Below are 20,425 nucleotides of genomic sequence, written 5' to 3' on the forward strand. Positions count from 1 at the left end.
ATTATCCCTCTGTATAGGGCAATGGTTAGGCCACGCCTTGAGTACTGTGTACAGGTTTGGAGGCTTCATTTTAGGAAGGATCTAGATTCACTTGAGATTATACAGAGAAGGGCAACAAGATTGGTGAGGGGAATGAAGGGATCCTCTTACCAAGAGAGGCTTAAGTTCTGCAAATTGCAGTGGCTGGAGACTAGGCATCTGCACAGTGATCTGATTGAGGTATATAAGGCCTTGAATGGGTTGAGCATGCTGAATTCTGATGGGATCCTTCCACTTGTTCAGATTACGAACCTAAGAGGGTATAAATTCAAATTAAGAAAAGACAGATGTAGAATAGATGTGCGGAAATTTGCCTTTAGCAGCGGGTGGTTAATTGCTGGAACAAACTTCCATCTGTCGTTGTGGAAGTTGATAGGTTGAATAAATTTAAGGAGGAACTGGACAGGCATTTGGAGGGAATGGTGTGATTTTTTTTTTTTTTGGCTGATTCTGCATAAGCTTATACACATGCTTTCTTGCATCACATGCCACTACTACTACTACTACTGCTACTGCTACCTCATTGAGTAAATCCCACTTCAGCACACTGTGATCACTGCCACCTAGTGGTTCCTGTATCTGCAGATTCTTAATGCATGAAGAATCATTACTGATAATCAGATCAAGAGTATTACTCCTTCTCGTTGCCTCCCGAACATGTTAATGAAGAAAACAATCATTCAATAAATCCACAAAAGCCTTGCTAGTGTATGAGTGACCAGCCCACAAATTCCAGTCAATAACTGGAAAATCGAAATCCCCATTATAAGACTCTCTGATTTACTGGCCAACTCTCTTTCGCTGTACAGTTTCCTATTATACTCATCAGAGTCATTAGAAATGACTCTGATGAGTATATCTGAAATGAACCTTGGGGACACCAGCATTAGTGGATAAGTTTGAAGAAGAGAGCCGTCTACCATCACCCTCAGTGAGCGATCAGAGAGAAAACTAGATAACCAATTACAAAAAACAGTTTGCAAACCATAAGATAGTAGCTTGTTTAGAAGACCTTTATGCCAAACATGATCAAAAGCCTTTGAGATGTCAAGAGCAACTGCTTGTGTGTCACCAAACTTTTCCATTGAATTTGTCCATAAATGAGTAACATAAGCTAGAATATCGCCAGTGGATTATCACTGATGGAATCAATACTGGCGATCGTTGATCAGACGGAAGGTTTCTAGGTAGTTTAAGAGTTGGTGGTTAATTGATTTCTCCATTACTTTAGAAAAAGTAGAAGTAATTGCAATCCCTCCCATCCAATGATAATTGGATGGGAGGGATTTGTTACCCTTTTTAGGAACTGGCTTGATATGAGCAAATTTCCAAGCAGAAGGAAAAATAACCTTTGGAATAAGAAAGTGAAAAAAGGCAGCAAAGAACAGGAGTTAGTTCAGGAGTACAGGTTTTGAGAACAACTGGAGAAATACCATCAGGACCTGGAGCTTTCTTAGCATCAAGATTCTTCAAAACCCTTCTGACATCCTTTTATCAGAAGACCACAGGAGGCATTGAATGGAGTGTGCTAGGAATGGTGGGAGGTGTTTTACCAAGATCATTAATACGTGAGTTGGGAGAAAAATGGGATGCTAGCAGGTCAGCTTTATCCTTGTCCAAAGTGACAACAGAACCATCTGGTTTTGACAGAGATGGGTAAAAGTTGCGGCCAATAGCTTTGGCAAGAGACCAGAATGCTCGCTACCATTAGGGCAAGAAGCAAGTTTTCTACTCTTAGCCTGTTGAAAAACTAGTTTGAACTGAATAATAACTGCTTTACAATTGTTGCGAGCTTTGGCGTATGCAGAAAATGAAACTGAAGAATTGGAAACAGGCCAGTTACGATATGTAAAGTTCTTCTCTTGAACAGCCTTAGAACATTTATTGGAAAACCAAGGTTTAGATAAAGGATGAGATTTTAAAGTGGAGTGTGGAATAAAGGATTCCATTCCTACAAGAATAATTTCACTGACAAGATCTGAGCAAACGTTGACATTAGAAGTTTTGAGAAATCTGACCAAGGAAAAGAAATCTCGCAGGTATTCTTTGGCATTCTTGTAATGCCAAACAATATAAGGCTGGGAATAGCCATACAATAAAAGCTCCATTAGAGAAGAGACAATCACCAAGTTGTGATCTGAGGTGCTCAAAGGACCACCTACTTCGACCGTGTATTTTAGAAGGGTTGTTTGTGAGAAAAAGATCAAGTGTGTTGGCTGTATGGTTAGGATTGTCTTGTATTCTTGTAGGTAAATGAACAATCTGAGCAAGGTCATTAGTAATTGAAAAATCCTCAGAATTTTGACCAGCTGGGTTGGTGTGACTAGAAAACAGAAGCCAGCTGGAGTTGTGAACATTAAAATCACCAAGGAATATTACCTCACTGTTAGGTAAGATGGACTGGAGAAAGTCAAGTTGCAAAGAGGAAGTCAAAGAGCTCCAAGTGATTAGTGGATTGGGAGAATGGTAGAGACAACAGATGAATTTGACACAATTTGAAATAATGTTAATCCCCACATGGTGATAGCTGTATATCCCCATATAAATGTATATCCCCACGTGGTGATAGCTGTATTTTCTGGAATTTAAATAAATTTAAATATGCTCACAGTCTTAGAGATATTTATGTAGCTGAAGTTTATATTCACTTATCACAAGGATGCACAAGCATCCTTCTGACATCCACCAGCAAGCCACCCATGTGATAAAAATCAGAATCGATCTGATCGGCCAGTGAGAGCTGTATGCTGCACAACTGCACAAAGGATTGAATGCAAAAAAAAAGAAATGCACATACACAATTGTGTTCAAGACAACATGCAAAAATACATAGCTCAAATCGACATCCCTATGAAAAAGGTTCAGGTTGGTTGAAACAGGAAGGGCAAATATCAGGAGGCATATACTATGATTAACAAATGAGTAGTATAGCTAAAAGAATATTAATTTGAAAAACTTAAAGAATTCTGTAACAGAGAGGTTTAAAGCAGTGGTGAAAAAATATTGGTTGTTCCCAACAAGGCACTGCTTTTTTTGTTATATCTGTTTAATTTTGTTTTGTTACGATTGCTTACATTCCAACTGTGTGAGAACACTTAAGTTATTTCTATTTTAGCTAAAAAAGTAATATTTTATCATTCTCCATGTATCTCTCCCTGAATACAGTAATTTGTAAACTGAATCAATCTACATCTTTCTTTTCTGGAATTCATCCTCAATGTAAATTGGGGTTGAATTCCAGTAGATGAATTCCTAAAAGTAAACTGTAAAACTCAGCATTATTTTCCTTAAATGGTAGTTACCTTTTTCTTTGCTATGGTTTAACAGAAGACAGGTATTAATAGGCAATCCAAATACATCATTAGTTAAGAGTGGCAGGAGTGTACCAATAGGAGTTGGATAACTTCGCCGTAAAACCAATGTTGGTGAAAAAGCAGAGGGAGATCCCACATAATTTCCCCACTTCAATCCCTTAACTTCTTTCAATACACTCTGAAACAAAAATTACCTAAATTAAGTTTCTTATAAAAGAAAAGCTTCTAAATCTGAAATGCTAAAACCATGAATTGTTATGCATTTATATTTCAGCATTATTATTAGTAGTGGTATGCCAATCATTCAAAGATACATAAGTTGATGAAAACAGACAAAATAAAAATTTCCATATCATTTATGGAAGAATGTTTCAACAATCAATTATTTAGTGTCCTAACCAAAAATGAAAATCGAAACAGTATTTTTTATAGTAGCATGATGGTTATTTTGTCCTGCTACTCTAAAAAAGACAAGGCTTGAGGTGTGATTCCTGTTTCTTTATATATGATAATCTTTTGCATGTACAGGCATCCCCTGCTTAGTGCTCTTAACACATTTGCTGCATCGATGAATATAAGCATTAACAGTACCAAAGGTGTTGTGCTGTAATGCATATAAGGAAAATGACACAAGACTCAACGTACAGTAATGCACAGGGAGCAGTCACCCTTAAGAAGTCAATATACAAGAGGTATAAAAGTAAAGGCACATGAAATGACCTACTCAATTCTGTCAGCACACTGAATCAATTTTGGGCTATTAACATGATTTGTTTTTGTGTATAGCTTGATATATTTCCATGTGTTTTTTGCTTGTGCTGAGGTTAGTTGATGTACACAGAATAAACATTTGATAAAATTTTGAGTTCTGGTCTGATTTACAGCTTAGCCAAAAAGTAAGTGTTTGTTTTCAGCTATGAATTCCGGACTTTCTTTTCAATCACTGTTTATGAATTTTTGGAACGTTGGGGATTTTGGAAAGTTGTTATTTCTCAACAATCCAAAAATTACAGCAGATTGAATGGGATCTCTGAAATATGACAGCAAATGTGTTAATTGGGGCCATAAAACCAGAGCACTAAATGAATGCAGATTAACCCCTTCACTGCTGGCATCACCAATGAGCTTCAAGCACCAAATTCAAAAATTATGTATTGATTGACACAGACATTTTTTGGGGAAGACACAGACATTTTTTGGCTTTCTTCTCACTATGGCTGAATTAGTCAGTTGCTAGTGAAGGATGCTTGACAAAAATATCTGCTTTTTCTTACATAAAATTGGAAGAAAATGGTTCTTAAAGTCAGGTGGTTTTCCAACTTCAAGTGGATTAAAAATACAGTTTGATTTGTTAAGCATGGGAGATTTATCAATATGATATTATGCAGATAACTTTAATTGGTTTGGCGTGTCCACTGTTTCTGGCTGATTTTAAGGAACCATCTTTCTCTATAACAGTATTAAATATAGAAGAAACATTTAAACCTTTAAGTATAAACTTGGACATAAATGAAAAAGACCTAGATGTAAATGTGCAGTCAGATATGAAGTTCTCTGAGCACTGTGGAGAGGCCATCGGGTTTTGTCAATGATATAGAAGAATTTTGCTGGCAGGGATAAAGATGAGATTATACAACTGTATAAGGCAATGGTCGGGCCACATCTTGAGTACTGCATACAGTATAGAGGCCTCATTTAGGAAGGATGTAGAGCTGCTGGAACGAGTAGAGAGAAGGGCAATGAGATTGGTAGGGAAACAAAGGGATGCTCGTACCGAGAAAGGCTTCAGTTCTGCAAATTGCAGCAGCTGGTGACTAGGCACCTGCAAGGTGATCTGATTGATAATTGAGGTGTTGAAGATTAAATTCTCTGAGCAAGCTCAATCTTGGTCGGATTCTTCCTCTTGCTCAGAATATATGAGGGGGCATAAATTGAAATTGATGGATGGGAAGTGGTTTTTTTTTTTCTGATGGCTTTCTTGCATCATTTGCCACTACCAATGTCAAATTGCACAATAAAACATGGATGAAGTAGAAAATACGTTCAAGAAAACTTAAATAATTACTGAATTTTATATGTTTAGTGTTTATTATTACAAATTATTTACAATAACAACTTGTAATACTATTAATTTTCAGATCACTCAAACCATTAAATGTGGCATAAATCTAGTTGCCCTCACGAACCCAGTCTTTTTAGAATGTCCAATTTAGATGACAAGTTGGCGCTAATGATATTAAGAGTAGGAGACCGGCAGAATTACTTAACAAGTACAAGTCACTGTTGAAAAAAAAGGCGTGAATTAGGGTTCAATTTGAAAGTGTCTGCAATTCTGCCCAGACACGATAGGAGGGAGTATACGATGAGAGCCCTGTCGATCAATTCAGCCCTGGAAAGATTGTGCAAGGCTCAAGGGGTAGAATTTTTTCAGCCTGGTCTGTACTTGTTAACAGGAGAGACTGCTTCTACAGGGATGGGATACACTTAAATAGAAAGGGTGCAAGAATGTTTGCTGATGCTATTGAGGCAGTGTTAGGTGGGTCGGAAAACTGCTAGCTTGGGGGGATACAAGGACTAATAGATTAACAGTAGCCACTGGCAGAGGTGAAAGTGATTCTTGCACTGCTTCTATTGCAATGAGCCGCAGTCTGGAAAATAAGATGCAGTATATTTCAGAGACTGCTGGGAATCATTGGGGTACAAGTAAACACATGGGTTGTGTTAGGGTAGCTAAGAAAAAGAACAGGTGCATGTATACTTGTGTGTACACCAATGCTAGGAGTTTAGTAAATAAATTTGATGAATTTGAGGTATTGCTCAAAACATCAAAGGCAGATATTGTGGGGATTTCAGAGATGTGGTGTCACACAGATATAAGGAATGCAGAACTGGAATTTAGGGAGTACAATGTCTACAGAAGGGATAGACAGGATAGGAAGGGAGGAGGGGTTATGCTATTAGTTCAGAAAAACCAAGGAAGTGAAGCCAGTCGACATCGATGGACAGGGCAGTGTCGAGTCAGTTTGGTGTGACATAAGCATGGGTAAATCAAAATTGAGAGTAGGAGTGTGCTATAGGCCTAATGACTCTGATGAGTATAATAAGAAATTGTACAGGGAAATAGAGTGGGCCAGTAAATCAGAGAGTCTTATAATGGGGGATTTTAATTTCCCAGATATTGACTGGAATTTGGGGGCTGGTCACTCACACACTAACAAGGCTTTTGTGGATTTCTTGGATGATTGTTTTCTACATCAGCATGTTCGGGAGGCAACTAGAGGGAGTAATACTCTTGATTTGATTATCAAGTGATTCTTCATGCATTAAGAATCTGCAGGTAAATGAACCACTAGGTGGCAGTGATCACAGTGTACTGAAGTGGGATTTACTCAAAGAGGTAACTACCATTAGGGGTAAAGGGAAGGGTTATTGCTTTCGTAAAGGCAACTACGATGGACTAAGACAGTATTTAAATTATATACAGTGGGACCAACTGATGATATTACCAACATCAAATTCAAAACGGGAAGCATTCAAAGAATTATCTTGGAAACTACTATGCTTTACATACCAACTAAGAAATATTGTTCAAGGTTTAGGCCTAAGTGGATGTCAGATGAACTAATGAGACATATGGCAGAGAAGAAAAATGCATGGGATACATACAAATTAACACGTGACACAGAAGCCTATGATAGATACAAGTTGATCTGTAACTAAGTTACAAAGGAGGTTAGGCAGGCGAAGGCAGATTACGAGAAATCTTTGGCAAGGGATGCAAAGAAAAACAGCAAAGAGTTCTTTACTTATGTAAACTCTAGAAGGAAGGGGATGAATCAGATTGGTCCACTTAATATTGATGGGTCAACTGTCAATGATCCTGCTGAGGTAGCTAACAAACTAAATGAATATTTTGCATCGACATTCACACATGACGAGTTATTCAGCGAGGGGAATGCCAGAGGTGTATTCAACTCTGGCAGTAAGCTAGAGAATCTTGTAATAACTGAGAGTAAAGTGGAGGAGAAATTGTTGAAGATAAATACAAGAAAGGCACCTGGGGTGGATGGGATCTATCCAGTTATATTAAAGGAGGCAGCAAAGGAAGTAAGAAAACCCTTAGCCATAATTATGAGAGCTTCCTTGGACTCGGGGGAAGTACCCATGGACTGGAGATGTGTAAATGTGACCCCAATTCACAAAGGAGGATCAAAGGGTGACAAAAGTAATTATAGACCTGTTAGTTTAACTTCTGTTCCCGGAAAATTAATAGAGGCACTGGTTAAAGAAGCACTGCAGGATTATCTAGACAAGACTTCAGTTATAGCTCAGACACAGCATGGTTTTGTTAAGGGGAAGTCTTGCCTGACCAATTTGATTGGATACTATGATGCAGTCACAAGAGAACTGGATGCAGGGAATAACTTTGATATTATATATTTGGATCTTAGAAAGGCTTTGATACTGTTGCACATGGAAGACTGCTGCACAAATTGGAGCAGTGTGGCATTGGAGACAAATTGCTTCTATGGATAAAGGGGTGGTTGAGGGGGAGAAGACAGAGAGTGGTAATCAATGGACACTGCTCATCGTGGACTAATGTTATTAGTGGAATCCCTCAGGGTTCAGTATTGGGTCCATTATTGTTTTCTGTATATATAAATGATATTGATGATGGTATATCAAGCTTAATGTCCAAGTTTGAAGACGATACGAAGGTTGGCAGGGTTGTCTAGGACATTACTGACACTATGCTACTGCAACAGGATCTGGAAAGGTTGAGCGGTGGCAAATGAAGTTTAACACTGACAAATGTAAAGTATTACATATGGGAAAATGCAACCCCAGAGCAACGTATCAACTCTGTGGAACTACACTGACAGTGGTAGAGAATGAAAGGGACCTGGGGGGTGGTTGTGCAGGCAGATATGAAGTTTTCTGAGCAGTGCAGATGGGCTGCAAGAGTAGCTCATGGTGTATTGTCGATGATATATAGGAATTTTTCTAGCAGGGATAAGAAGGTGATTATTCCCTTGTATAAGGCAATGGTCAGGCCACACCTAGAGTACTGTATACAGGTCTAGAGGCCTCATTTCAAGAAGGATGTAGAGATGCTGGAACGAGTACAGAGAAGGGAAACAAGATTAGTGAATTGAACAAAGGGCTCTTACGAAGAAAGGCTTAAGTTTTGCAAATTACAGTGTCTGGAGACTAGGCACCAGTGAGGTGATCTGATAGAGGTGTATAAAGCCTTGAATGGTTTGAGCATGCTCAAAGATGATGGGATTCTTCCTCTTGCTCAGAATAATCACCTGAGAGGGCATAAATTCAAATTTAGGAAAGACAGATGTAGGATAGACGTGAGGAAATTTGCCTTTAGCCAGCGGGTGGTTGGTTGGTGGAACAGACTACCATCCCTTGTCGTGGAAGTTGATAGCCTATATAAGTTTAAGGCTCAGCTGGACAGGTATTTCGAACGAACAGAGGGGTGAAGTGGAAGTGGTTATTTTTTATTTATTTATTTATTTATTTTATTTTTTGGCTGATGCTGCATAAGCTTGCTTTCTTGCATCAAATGCCTCTACTAATGAAAGTTTATCTAATAGCTCTTCACCTTCACCACTCTATTAGCATTAGCTGGTTCACTCAATCTCTTTGAGGTCATTAAAAAGAAAGAAAGAAAGATAGAAAGAAAGAAAAAAAAAGAATAGTTTGAAACTAACTATATGGTTAAATAAAATCAATCACTTCGACACAAAATTGACATACAAAATACATAAAGCAGAACTGACTGGAAAACAAAAGTAAACTTGAAACAGCATTTTTCGGTGGCGCTATTGAGTATTGTGCAGCTAAAGGCACAATACTAGAAAACAAGCATTCCTAAAGAGATGTTTTATAAACAAAACTTCAATAAATATCTCATCTCGTAGATGTTAATTGGGACCTCCAAGTGGGCACTCCCTTACTTATAATGTTGCTCAGAGGGGTATAAAGATATTTGTAATTTCAGTATTTGGTCAGAGAGTGACTAGCATTGAATGACCGTAGCATTTTACAGCCGTGGACACAGGAAACACGTATCAGTACAGACCTATAGAAAATTAACACAGAGATGTAAATAACTCATAGACAGTAAATTAAAATTGCTGTGCAGCATTTCAGTTTGGCTCGAAATTACAGAGAATCAAACCTTGAGAATCAAAGATGGCACCTTTAAAGGAAAATACCGTGATTTTAGTGAATAAATTTGATCAATTTAAAGTACTCTTTGTCATTAAATGCAGACATTGGGGGCATACAGAAGATGTAGTGTCACTCAGACGTGTGTGTGTGTGTGTGTGTGTGTATAGAGAGGAGAGATGAGGGGGGGTTTGCTCTTAGTTAAGGAGCATATAAAATGTAAGGCAGTGCACCTGCATCTAGTTGGTTGACATGGGTGGCCAGTGGCAGATCCAGAAAAAAAAATGACAGGAGGGGCACCATTGTGTGCAATAGAATGGCAATCACATTAGCATCAGTGTTGCCAACTGTAGCCAGCTGAAAATTGCTGAGACATAATGCAAAAATGGATAAAATCCTAAGTTAACAATGAAAAAATTTTTTTTTGTAGCTAAAGGGAATTTAAATGATTGGTGTATATTTTCTAAAAAACAAAAGGGGAGCACGTCCCCATTGTCTCTACCCTGAATCCACCATTATGGGTGGCCAGCGTAATGTTCAGTTAGTTTGGTGTTATATAAGCACTGGGATAAACACACATGTACTTTAGTGTATTGTAGGCCTAATTACTGTGATGAGTATAATAAAGTAGAGACAAATAGGATGGGCCAGTAAATCAGAATGTCTTATGATGGGGTAGTTTAATACCTTGAGGTTGTCACAGACATTCTCTCAGATATGCCAGACAAGCTGTACTTGCTACCTGGGAGTCTAAAATGCTGATGGGACTGATATTGGAGTGGCATCCAAGTCAAGTGGACCCAATTTCGGCGAAGCCCGGACGGTTTCTGACAGCCAAATCCTCAGCTTGCACCTTCATGATGGTTGGACTGTTAGTAATCCTGGGTATAACCTCCATGCACAAGCACACTGTGCATGACTACCCAGGAGTGAACCAATGTAAGCAGGGATTGAGGTGTGGCACCCCACCACATGGAGGCATGCCTCACCTGTGTTAACAGGAAATACTAGGTCGTAGATGACTCTCATCAACCAGTGCAATACCACCACTTCGCTTATTGGAGGCTTGAAGTGGTGGAACCCAAATTTAGTCTTCAGAACTAAGTTCCGGTGAACCCTTCCCCATCTCTTTCATCATGTAATATGACTGATAACATTTGAGGTTATGATGAACATCATGGTGAGATCCAATCTTCCTTACATTTCGAGGGTACAGCTCCAAAATGGTGTAGCAGGCTGGCTGCTAGTTAGTTCACCAGACCGAACCTATTGCTAACTCTTTAGGAGGTATCCGGATCAGCTAGTGTATAATCTTGCTGCATCTATTCTGCCAGGTTGTGACTTGAGGGAGTCTGAGTAGTGTGTATGCAGGGGGGGGGGGGGCATTGTCCAGGCCACGTTATTTCAAGGAGCTGGGTATATTCTTACCATATGTATGCCCTATCCAAAAATTTCATTACTTCATACAGCATGTGTCCCCCACACTTTTTTTTTACTATTGAATACACCATGAATTGTCAAACTAATGGAGTAATCTTAACTGCAAAAAGATCTAAACCTCTCAAACACTTCATGGTTCATTTCACAAATATATGTGGTCTCAATTCTAATCTGAATGATGTCCATTTCCACTTACAGTCAGCCAACCCCATGTACGTTTTCTGAGTTATCAGATGATAACTGAGAATCTCAGTTATCAGTTGATTGAACTATTGCTCATCTCAGTTGTCCAAACTATTCACTGTATGATTCCTTATGCCTCAAAGGTGGTACTTGTGCATATGTCTGTTCTGATATTCCCTATCAGAGACTTGGTAATTTGGAATCTCCTCTTTTTGATCTTCTCTGGCTTAAAATCTCTTTGCCTCATTTGTGTAAAATTCATCTGTTGCTCTACCCTTCTCCCACCTCCACTAATCACTTGACTTCCTCTCTTTGCAACTTGACTTTCTCCAGTCAAGTTGCACTAATATTATTAGTGCACACATTGGCACTAATAATATTAAGAGTAGGAGACCGGCAGAATTACTTAACAAGTACAGGTCACTGTTGAACAAAAGCCGAGAATTAGAGTTGAATTTGAAAGTGTCTGCAATTCTGCCCAGACACGATAGGAGGGGGTATATGATGAGAGCCTTGTCGATCAATTCGGCCCTGGAAAGATTGTGCAAGGCTCAAGGGGTAGAATTTTTTTCAGCCTGGACTGTACTTGTTAACAGGAGAGATTGCTTCTACAGGGATGGGATACACTTAAATAGAAAGGGTGCAAGAATATTTGCTGATGCTATCGAGGCAGTGTTAGGTGGGTCGGAAAACTGCTAGTTGGGGGGGAGACAAAGACCAATAGATTGACAGTAGCCACTGGCAGAGGTGAAAGATATTCTTACACTGCTTCTATTAGAAAGAGCAGAAGCCTGAAAAACAAGATGCATGGTATTTCAGAGGCTGCTGGGAGTCTCATGGGTTGTGTTAGGGTAGCTAAGAATAGAAACAAGTGCAGGTATACTTGCATGTACACCAATGCTAGGAGTTTAGTAAATAAATTTGATGAATTTGAGGTATTGCTCAAAACATCAAAGGCAGATATTGTTGTGATATCAGAGACATGGTGTCACACAGATATAAGGGATGCAGAACTGCAATTTAGGGAGTACAACGTCTACAGAAAGGATAGACAGGATAGGAAGGGAGGAGGGGTTATGCTATTAGTTAAGAAACACATAAAAACCAAGGAAGTGAAGCCAGTCGACATCGCCGGACAGTGCAGTGTTGAGTCAGTTTGGTGTGACATAAGCATTGGGAGATCAAAATTGAGAGTAGGAGTGTGCTATAGGCCTAATGACTCTGATGAGTATAATAAGAAATTGTACAGGGAAATAGAGTGGGCCAGTAAATCAGAGAGTCTTATAATGGGGGATTTTAATTTCCCAGATATTGACTGGAATTTGGGGGCTGGTCACTCACACACTAGCAAGGCTTTTGTGGATTTATTGGATGATTGTTTTCTACATCAGCATGTTCGGGAGGCAACTAGAGGGAGTAATACTCTTGATTTGATTATCAGCAGTGATTCTTCATGCATTAAGAATCTGCAGATAAATGAACCACTAGGTGGCAGTGATCACAGTGTGCTGAAGTGGGATTTACTCAAAGAGGTAACTACCATTAGGGGTAAAGGGAAGGGTTATTTCTTCCGTAAAGGCGACTACGATGGACTGAGACAGTATTTAAATTCTATACAGTGGGACCAACTGATGATGTTACCAACAGCAAATTCAAAATGGGAAGCATTCAAAGAACTTATCTTGGAAGCTACTAGGCTTTACATACCAACTAAGAAATATTGTTCAATGTTTAGGCCAAAATGGATGTCAGATGAACTAATGAGGCATATGGCAGAGAAGAAAAATGCATGGGATGCTTACAAATTAACACATGACACAGAAGCCTATGATAGATACAAGTTGATGTGCAACCAAGTTACAAAGGAGGTTAGGCAGGCGAAGGCAGATTATGAGAAATCCTTGGCAAGGGATGCAAAGAAAAACAGCAAAGAGTTCTTTACTTATGTAAACTCTAGAAGGAAGGGGATGAATCAGATTGGTCCACTTGATATTGATGGGTCAACTGTTGATGATCCTGCTCAGGTAGCTAACAAACTAAATGAATATTTTGCATCGACATTCACACATGAGGAGTTATTCAGCAAGGGGAATGCCAGATGTGTATTCAACTCTAACAGTAAGCTACAGAATCTTGAAATAACTGGGAGTAAAGTGGAGGAGAAACTGTTGAAGATAAACACAACAAAGGCACCCGGGGTGGATGGGATCTATCCAGTTATATTAAAGGAGGCAGCAAAGGAAGTAAGCAAACCCTTAGCCATAATTATGAGAGCTTCCTTGGACTCAGGGGAGGTACCCATAGACTGGAAATGTGCAAATGTGACCCCAATTCACAAAGGAGGATCAAAGGCTGACACAAGTAATTATAGACCTGTGAGCTTAACTTCTGCTCCAGGAAAATTAATGGAGGCACTGGTTAAAGAAGCACTGCAGGATCATTTAGACAAGACTTCAGTTATAGCTCAACACAGCATGGTTTTGTTAAGGGGAAGTCTTGCCTGACCAACTTGATTGGATAATATGATGCAGTCACAAAAGAACTGGATGCAGGGAATAACTTTGATATTATATACTTGGATCTTAGAAAGGCTTTTGATACTGTTGCACATGGAAGACTGCTACACAAATTGGAGCAGTGTGATGTCCAAGTTTGCAGATGATACAAAGGTTGGCAGGGTTGTCAAGGACACTACTGACACTATGCTGCTGCAACATGGATCTGGAAAGGTTGAGCAGATGGGCTGAGAGGTGGCAAATGAAGTTTAACATTGACAAATGTAAAGTACTACACATGGGAAACAGCAACCCCAGAGCAACGTATCAACTCTGTGGTACTACACTGACAGTGGTAGAGAATGAAAGGGACTTGGGGGTGGTTGTGCAGGCAGATATGAAGTTCTCTGAGCAGTGCAGACGGGCTGCTAAGAGTAGCTCATGGAGTATTGTCAATGATATACAGGAATTTTTCCAGCAGGGATAAGGAGGAGATTATTCCATTGTATAAGGCAATGGTCAGGCCACACTAGAGTACTGTATACAGGTCTGGAGGCCTCATTTCAAGAAGGATGTAGAGCTGCTGGAACGAGTACAGAGAGGGCAACAAGATTAGTGAATGGAACAAAGGGATGCTCTTACGAAGAAAGGCTTAAGTTTTGCAAAATTACAGTGTATGGAGACTAGGCACCAGCGAAGTGATCTGATAGAGGTGTATAAAGCCTTGAATGGTTTAAGCATGCTCAATGCTGATGGGATTCTTCCTCTAGCTCAGAAAAATCACCTGAGAGGGCATAAATTCAAATTGAGGAAAGACAGATGTAGGATAGACGTGCGGAAATTTGCCTTTAGCCAGCGGGTGGTTGGTTGGTGGAACAGACTTCCATCCCTTGTGGTGGAGGTTGATAGCCTAAATAAGTTTAAGGCTCAGCTGGACAGGTAATTGAACGAACAGAGGGGTGAAGTGGAAGTGGGTTTTTTTTTTTTTTTTTTGGCTGATGCTGCATAAGCTTGCTTTCTTGCATCAAATGCCTCTACTAATGCTAATGCTAAAGCCTTGAATGGTTTGAGCATGCTCAATGCCGATGGGATTCTTCCTCTTGCTCAGAATAATCACCTGGAGGGCATAAATTCAAATTGAGGAAAGACAGATGTAGGATAGACATGCGGAATTTGCCTTTAGCCAGCGATAGTTAGTTGGTGAAACAGACTTCCATCCCTTGTTGTGGAAGTTGATAGCCTAAATAAATTTTAAGGCTCAGGTGGACAGGTATTTCGAACGAACTGAGAGGTGAAATGGAGGTTTTAGTTATTTATTTTATTTTATTTTTTTGGTTGATGCTATATAAGCTTGCTTTCTTGCATCATATGCCTCTACTAATGCTAATAAGTAGGGCTCACAATACTGGTCAAATTCTTAATACTGGTATTTTGGTAATTTTTAATGTATGAAACTGGGATACCGGTAATTCCACAAAAAAATAATAATAATAATAATTTTTTTGAATAAATTTTGATTACAACTAAGTGCAATAAAGTAAGAAAAAAAAAATCAAGTAATTACTTGAATTCATGTTTAAAATCAAACTTTTATTACAATAACAACTATTCTAATAAAAAATTATTAAAGCATACAGTTATTCTAAATACAAAATATATACATATTGAAACTGCAAATTTGGTTATGTCTAACCATCTACCACACTATCGGTCGAAATAATGTGAGCTCTTAAGAAACATAAGCAATCAAAATATCATAATTTAAACTGGATCTGATTGTGGTACATATTTAATTAATGACAGAAAACGTCCTTTTGGATTCTGTGCTGGTTGGTGCTGTTGTACTGAGATAGTTGTAGAAGAGTTGCAATTCACCCCCCCCCACCCTTATTCCCTCATCTTCAAAAAATATTATTTTCCTTTTGACTTTTTATGGCGCTATATCCGTATTAACGTAAGGAAGAGGCTGACGCTTAAGCTTGGTAAGGAAACCAAATCTAAGGTGTGGGGGTTATTTATTTATTTATTTATTTATTTATTAATTTCTATTTCCCTGTACCTTCCGTAGCCGAGTGATCAGGAGCAGGAGTGCAGTAGCACACGCTCTTTGAGCAGACCGGGGTTCAAGCCTCTGACTGCTGAATACGGTCGATCTGCCAACCCGCACTGGACCAGCGTGGCAGATTATGGTCCACTTCCCTCAACATGAATTGTTGAGGAGGCTTCCATCCTGCAGTGGGTTGATAACGGATGCACTTTACTTTTTTTTTTTGCCTTAGTATTGCGATCACTGGTCATTGTTATGATTTTCGTACAGCAGCACTCCTCAAGCACTAAGGCCCACAAGCTACCTGACTGCATTAAAAAATCAGAGTTTGCAGGAGCTGAGGGATATTCCCATAGTTTCTGATGAGCAATGACACAAATATTATGAAACAAAAGTCATTTATCATACAAAACTACTTACAAGTATATACATAACTCGTATTCATTTACATCCGCTCTCTTCTCTTTTGTCATTTAATCTATTAATGCATGCTATCATTTTCATAAAATTTCCCTCAGTTAACAATATCAACTCTCTTTACAGCTGCAAACACTAAAACTAATTCAAACTTAATCACTTCCTCATATTTTTCTTATTCAGCAATATCAATTCTCTTCACAACAGCAATCCATAAATCGCTAACTTAATACTAACAATTCCATGTAATCTTAATTTAGCAATATCAATTTTCTTTACAACTTCAACCGATAAACCATCCACTCGCTCCATATGTTTGTCTAGTTCTGCCTTGAATCTATTTAAGCTATCAACTTCTACAATGACAGATGGAAGTTTGTTCCAGTAATCAACTACCCGCTGGCTAAACGCAAACTTTCACACATCTATCCTACAACCGTCTTTCCTCAATTTGAATTTATGCCCTCTCAGGCGATTATTCTGAGCAAGAGGAAGAATACTATCAGCACTGAGCATGCTCAAACCATTCAAGAATTTATACAACTCAATCAGATCAACTCACAGTTGTAGAGTCTCCTGACACTGTAATTTGCAAAACTAAAGCGTTTCTTCATAAGAGCAACCCTTTGTTCCCTTCACTAATCTTGTTGCCCTTCTCTGTGCTCGTTCCAGCAGCTCTACATCCTGCTTGAAATGAGGCCTCTACAGTACTTAAGGTGTGGCCTTACAAGAGAATAATTGCCTCCCTATCCCTGCTAGAAAAATTCCTGTATATCATTGATAAGACACCATGAGCTATGCTTGCAGACCGTCTGCACTGCTCGGAAATCTTCATATCTGCCTGCACAATTACCTCCAGGTACTTTTCACTCTCTACCACTGTCAGTGTAGTATCACACAGTTGATACTTTTCTTTGGGGTTACTGCTTCTCATATACAGTACTTTACATTTGTCAATGTTAAACTTCAGTTGCCACCTCTTAGCCCATCTGCTCAACTTTTCTAGATACTGTTGCAGCAGCATACTGTCATTAGTGTCATTAACAACCCTGCCGACCTTCGTATCATCTGCAAACTTGGACATTAAGCCTGATGTACCATCATCAATATCATTTAAAAATACAGAAAACAACAATGGACTCAACACTGAACACTGGGGGACTCCACTAATAACATTAGTTCATGAAAAGTGGTGTCCATTGATTACCACTCTCTGTCTTCTCCCACTCAACCATCCCTTTATCCATAGCAGCAATTTGCCTCCAATGTTACACTGCTCCCATTTGTGCAGCAGTCTTCCATGTGCAACAGTATCAAAAGCTTTTCTAAGATCCAAATATATGATATCAGAATTATTCTTTGCATCCAGTTTCTTTGTGACCACATCATAGTATCCAATCAAATTGTTCAGACAAGACTTCCCCAAGACAAACTCATGCTGTGTCTAAGCTATAACTGAAGTCTTGTCTAGATGATCCTGCAATGCTTCTTTAATCAGTGCCTCCATTAATTTACCTGGAATAGAAGTTAAACTAACAGGTTTGTAATTACCTGTATCTCCCTTTGATCCTCCTATGTGGATTTGGGATCACATTTGTACATCTCCTGTCCATGGGTATCTCTCCTGAGTCCAAGGAAGCTCTCATAATTATGGCTAACGGTTTGCTTACTTCCTTTGCTGCCTCCTTTAATATAACTGCAAAATATTCATTTAGTTTGTTAGCTACCTGAGCAGAACCATCGACAATTTAATCATCGATATCAAGTGGACCAATCTGATTCATCTCCTTCCTTCTAGAGTTTACAAAAGTAAAGAACTCTTTGCTGTTTTTCTTTGCATCCTTTGCAAAAGATTTCTCATAATCTTCCTTTGCGACTTGGTTACAGACCAGCTTATATCTATCACAGTCTTCTGTGTCACCTGTTAATTTATATGTATCCCATGCATTTGTATTCTCTGCCACATGTTTAATTGGTTCATCTGACATAAGTTGTACTGTGTATAACAATCCTTTACTTAAAAATTAAGTAATATTAATGATTTGTCATTGTCGATTTTATAAACATTATATGAATAAATCATAAACAGTTATTTTTTAAATTTGTACCGAAAAACCAGTATTTTTGTATCAATACCGTTATTTCAAATCCTGAAAAAAAAAAAAAAAAAAAAAAAAGACCGGGATCTCGGTATTGAGGATTCCGGAATCTTGGTATTGTAAGCCAGACAAGATCTTCCCTTAACAAATCAATGCTGTGATTTAAATATAACTCCATTCCTATCAAGTTGATCCTTCAATACTTTAATTACCGAATTTATTATTTTTCCTAGAACAGAAGTCAGGCTAGCACGTGATACTCATTTCACCCTTTGATTTCCCCCCCTGTGAATTAGAAATACATCATACACCTCCAGTCCATAAGAGGTAAGCAGGCCTTTGCCATAATTATGAAAGAATATCATTACATTCAGGGTAGGACTCTATGGACTGGAGATGTATGATGTATTTCTAATTCACAAGGGAGTGGAATCAAAGGGTGAAATGAGTATCATGTGCTAGCCTGACTTCTGTTCCAGGAAAAATAATGAATTCGGTAATTAAAGTATTGAAGGATCAACTTGATAGGAATGGAGTTATATTTAAATCACAGCATGGATTTGTTAAGGGAAGATCTTGTCTGACTAGTCTGATTAATTACTATGATGCAGTAACAAAAGAATTGTATATGATGGGCAAGAAATAATTTTGACATAACCATACAATGGTGGCAGTCCTATCTATTGCAAGGAGGTGGTGGAGCATTTGACAGGTGTCCACTTTCATTTTCATTTTTAGAAAAAATTTAGGTTATTTTTGATATGAAATATCCTTGGGGAAACCTACAACCAAGTAAATCTGATTAGTCATGAAAAATAGGCCACAGAAGTGATGTCATCTGTGGCGAGCACTTGCTGTTCCAACACAACCACAGATGTTCGATGAGATTGATGCTGGAGAATTTAGAGGCTAGGGCAATATCTGGAAGTCTTCCTCATGTTCTGCGAACCAGTTTCGAACAATCCGGACGGTGTGGCACGACACACTATCCTGCTGAAAGACATTGAAAGGTCAGCAAGGCCATAATGTGCCTTAACCTATCTAGTTCCAACAAGAAACTTAGGTTATGTTTCTTGTTGGAACTAGATTACCATTCCTCCATATAAGTATTCTTTTGGCTGCTTACTCCCTGGAATTTTAGTTCAGTGTAGGTTTCCTTCTTTGACATGTCAAGGAGGTCCTACCCTTGGAACTAAGTTTCTCGTTGGAACTTAAGTGTTTTTTTGTAGAATTAAAGTGACTGATATTCCTCCAATAGCAGTTGCTTGGAGAAGTTGTTCTGAATGTCTTTCAGTTTTTGTTTCAATTAAGAGACCTCCAGAATGGCATCTCTTAAGTGACTTGGGAGGTCCTGCCAATCTCTCTCTCTCTCTAGACTCTTTTGTATAAAAACAATTGGGATATCTTTCCAATTGGTTTCTCAATGTTTGAGAATCACTGGAGAAACATATAATCACAAACCTAGGTACAGGGTTCTGGGTCTATTTGCAGCGGTACCGTCTAACTCAAGTTATGACTTTGTTGGAGGCCCAGACGAATTTATATTATTGGGATTCATAGCTATTCTCCGGGTAGTGGGAGCCCAAATGGAACATTTACTACCTGGAAATTGATAAATACACTTGGGAGTGGGATACCAGAACTGCCCAACCCAGGATTACCTGCCTTGTCAAAGGAGGGACCAAAGTGGTGTGATGAACTGGATCCCCTTCCCCTCAATCACCAGTACTCCGTCTAAGTTTCCAGGCATTGCAACACATGGCAAACACACCAGATTCCTATGGTATCAGCCTGGAACTTAGGTTTTGGGCGTTGGATCCCAGGGATGATAATCTGAAGGTCCAGCAGCATTACTGGGAGGATTTGTCATATACAGATGCCCACGTCAAGAGGACCTACAATCTGCCAAACCCAACTTGCTTTTTTCAGACAGCATTCCAATTACGAAATGCTACAACCATTATTCTTCTGAACTGCTTTAATTATTCACTCTACAATTCCTTTTATTGAATGTTACATGCAATGCAACAGCATGTTTGCTGGTGTGACTTTTTTGCAATGTTCAGTGTGAGGAAGAACAATTTTCATGATCTACAAACATTTTTAGAAACTTTACTGCTACAAGTATAATTTATTTGTGGAATACCATTGGTCTTTTGCCTTTAACCCATATATGACTCTTCATATTTCTCATTTTGTGTACATATC

At 38.9% G+C, this 20,425-nt stretch overlaps 1 protein-coding gene across 2 annotated transcripts in view; it reads right to left on the minus strand.

Annotated features, from left to right (window-relative positions):
• LOC150084630 (lysosomal-trafficking regulator-like) overlaps positions 1-20,425 on the minus strand; it is an 813,382-nt gene that overhangs the window by 193,396 nt on the left and 599,561 nt on the right. For both annotated transcript variants that reach the window (XM_090375369.1, XM_090375368.1), the window contains exon 20: positions 3,342-3,531. In XM_090375369.1, the coding sequence (XP_090231495.1) occupies positions 3,342-3,531 (190 nt within the window). The remainder of the gene's footprint in view (positions 1-3,341; positions 3,532-20,425) is intronic.

Source organism: Mastigoproctus giganteus, chromosome 6 (assembly GCF_048544385.1).
Source record: "Mastigoproctus giganteus isolate SK-2022 chromosome 6, ASM4854438v1, whole genome shotgun sequence".
Lineage (NCBI taxonomy): Eukaryota > Metazoa > Arthropoda > Arachnida > Uropygi > Thelyphonidae > Mastigoproctus > Mastigoproctus giganteus.